Source organism: Oryx dammah, unplaced genomic scaffold (assembly GCF_014754425.2).
Source record: "Oryx dammah isolate SB20612 unplaced genomic scaffold, SCBI_Odam_1.1 HiC_scaffold_6, whole genome shotgun sequence".
Taxonomy (NCBI): Eukaryota; Metazoa; Chordata; class Mammalia; order Artiodactyla; family Bovidae; genus Oryx; species Oryx dammah.
Window position 1 is genome coordinate 43,736,433 of NW_024070190.1, and position 6,000 is coordinate 43,742,432.

The following is a 6,000-nucleotide window of genomic DNA, read 5'->3' on the forward strand; positions in this document are numbered from 1 at the left end:
GAGGCTTTCATACTTCTAGTTTGGATTGCACCATTTCTCTTTGTTGCTATTATATGTAACTCATTTTTTGACATTGGCAACTGATGTTATGCTCAGAGGCAAATTTTAAAAAATCTCCAAAGCTGATGTGTTTTTTAAAGTACTGTTAGCGTATTACCAAGTATAATATTCTGAGTGTAACATTTAAAAAGGAATACATTAAATGTGTAACTCATCCAACCATAACATTTTTTTTCTTTTTTCCTGTCTGATTTTTTTTTTTTTTTTGCTTTCTACTTCTCCTGTTTTTTCTAAAAATACTTAAAAATAGTCCCAAGATCAGGTAAGAAGATATGGCGCTCTGATGGTGCTTCTCCGCCTTCCCGGCTCATTTTCTCGCCTTTGTTTTCTCGGCATTTTGTGCTGTGCTGTGGTGCCGTGTGCTTTTTCTGTTTTTATTTCTCTGCTCAGCTTTAGAAAATCAGTTTTGTGATTTGGGAAAATAAGCAAGTAGCTAAATGTGTAATAAATAATGTTACTTATGGAAAGTTAACTGAATACATGAGGAATTTTATTCCCCGTAACATAAAAGTTGTGAAGTGCATGAAGTAACTGGAGAGATTGCCCTAGGTTTATAGGCAGAGTCTTGACTGGAAGGACTGTTTGTTTGCTGAGTGCTGTTATCTTTGAATTGTGCTGGGTACATTAAGATAACTTCAGAATTCTGAGGCATGTGTTTTTCTAACACTTCCTCTGCTTAACACTTAGGGTATACCGATGGCTAAAGATAATATCCTTGACCTCAGTGAAAAACAATGTAATGCCTTCCAGACCCCCATGCAAATAATTTCTCATTTAAGTAGCTGAAAGCACTTCGATGTGTTAAGGATTCACGCTGAAGCTTGATGCCTTTAATGGGCTCTCCATCTACCTAATGTAAGTTGGTCAGGAGTAGGAATTTTGTCAAATGAAGACATCTTCAGACGTTTCCACTGATGGCTACCAATTCCAGGCTCTGCTCTTTCATTCACACTCCTACAGTAGTTGAAAGAAAGAAGATTTTGTTTTTTTTTAAATGAATACATCTTAGATATGTTTAAGGACTAAACTTAAAATTAATATGTAAACATTAAAAAGAAGCTTTTAAGTATTTGTTCACATGTACAATAAAACCATCTCACATACTACCAATATTAATATCTACCTTGGGAACCATAATTTAGAGAAATTAATATCTGTATTGAACAGTGCAGATTGAATACATGTCCATCACTCTGTTGGAAAAGAAAGTTCTGTTGGATAGTGTTGAGTTAGAAAGTAGAAAGACGATTCCTGCTTTTAGGAAGCTTATATTGCATCTGAAAGAAGGCGTGGGGCTAGAAACAGGAAAACAACAACAAAAGTTTGCAATAAAAACGGGGGTGGGGGGGAGTGATGGGTCGTGATTGGGCACTGGAGGCCCGACTATGTAGGAGGTCAGAGGCACGTGGCTTACTAAGTAAGCTCTATGCAAGGATAATGCTCACTTTCTTTTTTTCCTTTTATATCCAATTTCTAATATTGTGTCCTGCCCATAATAGTCACTTAGTAAGTATCTGCTCGAAACACTTAATAATGACTCTGTAGAATGATGTCTGTTTTAGAGAAAGAAAGGCTCTCATCCTAGGAGCATGGACCGAGCCATTTGTGTAGACACTTGGAATAAAGCCTATCATTCAGGGGCCTCTGTATCTTGATATAAAAATACCCCCTTTGGGATAGTCTGTAGTACATCCAAAATATATCCATATATGCCTTCAATATTCTGTGCTTGCACAATATTTTGTGCAAACACAGAATCATTTCTTAGGTATGTCCCCTTTGCTCTTTTCTCTGACAAGCACAGACAAAGCAAGGGTGAGGCCAAAGTCTGACCAACGTTGCTGGTAAAGATTCAAGCAGCCGTGTTTGGATTCAGACACTTTACTACTCCCTAGGCGGGGCCAACTTGCCTCCACACCAGGCCCTTGTCCTCCACATCAGGAAAGATGACACTAAAACCAAAGGGGCTGTATGTCTACACATTAGCTGTGAGCTTCCCCATCGCTGAGGAGCCCGTTCCAGAAGGCTGGCTCCGCAGTCTCGTATTCTGCAGCTGTCTCCCAAGGACGATGAGACAGGAAGCCTCAGACCGCTTTCAAAACAGGAGTCAATGAGAAGCCACCTACCTGGTAGGGCGGCAAGGGGCCCTGAAGCAGCTTCTCACAAGACTCCATGCCCTGTGCTCCTGAAGGATCACCAGGGTTCGGCCAGTGCTTATATGAGCTGCCACCCCAGTCTGCCTGGATATTATGTCGATATATGTAGATACGTGGATATATGTAGAGTTACTAGGATCCCTTACTCTATTGGTTTCTTTTTTTTTAATCAAAATATAACTGACAAATAAACATTATATTAATTTCAGGTACGTGACATAGTGGTTCCACATTTGTATATATTGCAAAACAAGCACCCTAACAGGTCTAGTTAACACCCATGACCACACAGAGTTACACTTTTTTTTTTTTAGGATGACAAATATTAAGATCTCACTTAGCAACTTTCAAATATGCGAAACAGTGTTATAAACTATAGTCAACATGCTGTACATTAAGTCCTCAGGTCTTATTCATTTTATAACTTGAAGTTTATACCTTTTGACCACCTTCATCCCCCAAGCCTTCTTGATGTGAGTTTAGGGGTCATCCCCCAAGCCTTCTTGATATGAGTTTAGAGGTCAAGGTGGTGAGTGGCACTTTAGGACATCAGGAGTCCTGCACTCTGGGAAGTTCAGAGACTGCATAGAATTTTGAGAAAGACTAGGAAGGAGAAGAGCAGAAGAATCAAAGCTAAAAAGAGTACAGTAAGAAAAGGCAAGATAATCGTGTATGGAATTTGAATTTTTCACAGCCAGAAAGATGGCAGAAAAGGTCATGTCAGGATAACACTTTTGTTTCTTCATGTTTTCCATGAGAAGCAATTGCAAACCAGAGCTCTCAGTAGGTTAAGCCTGCATCCAGTTCCCAAATTCTTATTAACAGATGCATTTATAGCAACATAATTCCACTAAATAGTGTGAGACAGACGAATAGGGACCAAAAAGAGAGGAGGCTCTCAAAGAAGATTTTAACAAAGAAAAAATCTCTCCAGCTATCAAATTACCTAGAGTCATCCGGCTCTCCTGAACTGTCACGTTAGCTCAACTGTCACAGAGAAACATCCAAAGTCTTCCTATATTTCATCTTCTCACAGACTGAATACCAGACAGGCTAATTTTAAACAAAACCTGATCATGAGGTTATCTAAGCTTAAGAAATTTCCTCAAGTATAAGGAAGTTTATTTTTGACCATGTCTTTTCAAGAACGATTTTGGTTGATATTTTGAGCCATCTTGCCTGTTCGGAAAGTTGCATGCATTAATGTTCTTTTACCCATCTCATCATCATCTCCCCCTCTTGAATGGTTAACTGTAACTACAACAGCCTCCGCTCCTTCAGCTCGGATAGGTCTTACACCTTGAACCGAAGCTCCTATGCCCGGGACAGCATGATGATTGAGGAACTACTGGTGCCATCCAAAGAGCAGGTATGTGTTCTTTCTCAAACCTTCTTTCATTCTTAAGCTTTCGTTTATGACTGAATCACACTCTTTGTCGCATGACAGAAACTCTATTTCTGCAATTTTGATTTTGCCTTTGTAAGTCTTCCTATACTGTCAGTTAAAGAAAAAGTCAGGGATTTCCCTGGCGGTCCAGTGGTTGAGACTCCACACTTCCACTGCAGGGGCACAGGTTCAATCCCTGGTTGGGGAACCAGGATCACACAGGCCACAGTGCATGGCCAAAAAAAAAGAAAGAAAAAAAAATCAGTTGTACCATAAATCGAAATGTCCCTCTCTTCTGCAGATCAGTGTCTCAGATCCCACAGAGAGGAATTTAAAGAAGTTCTAGGAAAGGCATGGATACCTTTCTCATTTCTTAGTCAAGTCTTTCAGTTTTTAAAAAAAGAGAGTTAATAATAGTGAAAGTGAAGTCGCTCAGTCATGTCCAACTCTTTGCAACCCAATGGACTGTAGCCTGCCAGGCTCTTCTGTCCATGGAATTTTCCAGGCAATAGTACTGGAGTGGATTGCCAGTTCCTTCTCCAGGGGATCTTCCCAACCCAGGGATTGAACCCAGGTCTCCCGCATTGTAGACAGACACTTTACCATCTGAGCCAATAATAACTGGTAGCTAAAGTTGCTGACATTATCCACACAAATGCTTGATTCTGCTCAACAGTGTATGGGTGCTGGAATTTGCTGAAATTGTTTTTAGCAAGTCATAGATTAGATTGGGCCCATAGATGTTTTTGGCCCATTAGCTCCAAAGCTGCCTGGGATGGGCTTTCTCAAGATGTGCTAGTATTTTGCTTTCTGCTAGAATCTTTGGTTAATTTGGTATTTATGCAATGCTTTCTTTCCAATAACTGTGGCTCAATAGATACTGGTTTATTGTAGGAAGTCCTAGTAACAGAATCTTGCTTCCTATGGGCTCAGGATGGATCATTAGTCTAGATACACATAATACCTGGTTTTAAATGTGCAGTCAGGAGCTGGTGATGGATGCAACTGTTTGGACCATAAAACTAAGTTTGAAGGTGGCCTATAATAGTTGAACAATGTACATGGTGAAATTATGCTGGATTTACTGATTCAGTACATAATAAAGGTAAATTGGGGCAGATGAATAAGTAATAGACATTTATCATCACCAAGTTAGGTACCCACACTTTAGTGGAGGGGAGGGGGTCCCACCTGTCTGGAGATACTGACTTCCAGAAACACAGATGTACATGGTACTTCACAAGGTCCACAGTACATATTTTTTAAAGCTTTTTTTTTTTAAGTTCTTTCTTTCTTTCTTTCTTTGTGTTTGGTTGTGCTGGGTCATCGCTGATGTGTGGGCTTTTCTCGGGTTGCAGTCAGTGGGGGCTGATCTCTAGTTGCCATACACAGGCTTCTCGTTGCGCTGACTCCTCTTGTTGAGGACCATCGGATCCAGGATGCGTGGGCCTCAGTAGTTGTGGTTCTTAGCTGCTCGCAGCATGCTCTGGGATCTTCCTGGCTCGAGGATCAAACTCGTGTCTCCTGCATTGGCAGGCAGAATCTTTACCACTGAGCCACCAGGGAAGCTCCCACAGTACATATTTTAACATTTTTATACTCTCTAGAACATTCTTAGCAAGCAGGCCTTACAAAGATGACTACAATGGCTATTCAGTGTTCGGTCAAACAAAACACCGTTTATAGAATGATTATAGGTGCACGCCATAATTTAAGTGGGTGTTAGCACAGAGAAGGCGCTTGTCTCAAATAATGAAGCTAAGCTCTTAGGTGTGAAGTGTAGCCTAGGTTGTGGTTTTCTGAAGAACTTTATGCTTGGGTGGCTGTGGTCATTCTCCTACTTGGGTGATTCTGATCTCTTTATGTTCCCAATTGAAATATTATTTCATTCACCATCACCTCCACCACCCCCATGACCCCATCCCCACCACCATCACCTCCACCACCTCCATGACCCGATCCCCACCACCATCACCTCCACCACCCCCATGACCCCACCCCCACCACCATCACCTCCACACCCATGACCCCATCCCCACCATTCATCACTTCCACACCCATGACCCCATCGCCTCCACCACCCCCACTTCCCCCCCACCACCATCACCTCCACCCCCGTGACCCCATCCCCACCACCATCACCTCCACCGCCCCCATGACCCCATCCCCACCACCATCACCTCCACCACCTCCATGACCCGATCCCCACCACCATCACCTCCACCGCCCCCATGACCCCATCCCCACCACCATCACCTCCACCCCCATGACCCCATCCCCACCACCATCACCTCCACTGCCCCCGTGACCTCATCCCCACCACCATCACCTCCACCACCTCCATGACCCGATCCCCACCACCATCACCTCCACCACCGTGACCCCATCCCCACCACC

At 42.5% G+C, this 6,000-nt stretch overlaps 1 protein-coding gene across 3 annotated transcripts in view; it reads left to right on the forward strand.

The window, feature by feature from the left end:
* Positions 1 to 6,000, forward strand: part of ANK3 (ankyrin 3) — a 372,120-nt gene that overhangs the window by 256,574 nt on the left and 109,546 nt on the right. For 2 of the 3 annotated variants that reach the window (XM_040242315.1, XM_040242314.1), the window contains exon 3: positions 3,483 to 3,585. In XM_040242315.1, the coding sequence (XP_040098249.1) occupies positions 3,483 to 3,585 (103 nt within the window). Of the gene's footprint in view, positions 1 to 310; positions 323 to 3,482; positions 3,586 to 6,000 lie in introns of all 3 variants that reach the window. The other variant, XM_040242313.1, reaches the window with a different exon arrangement.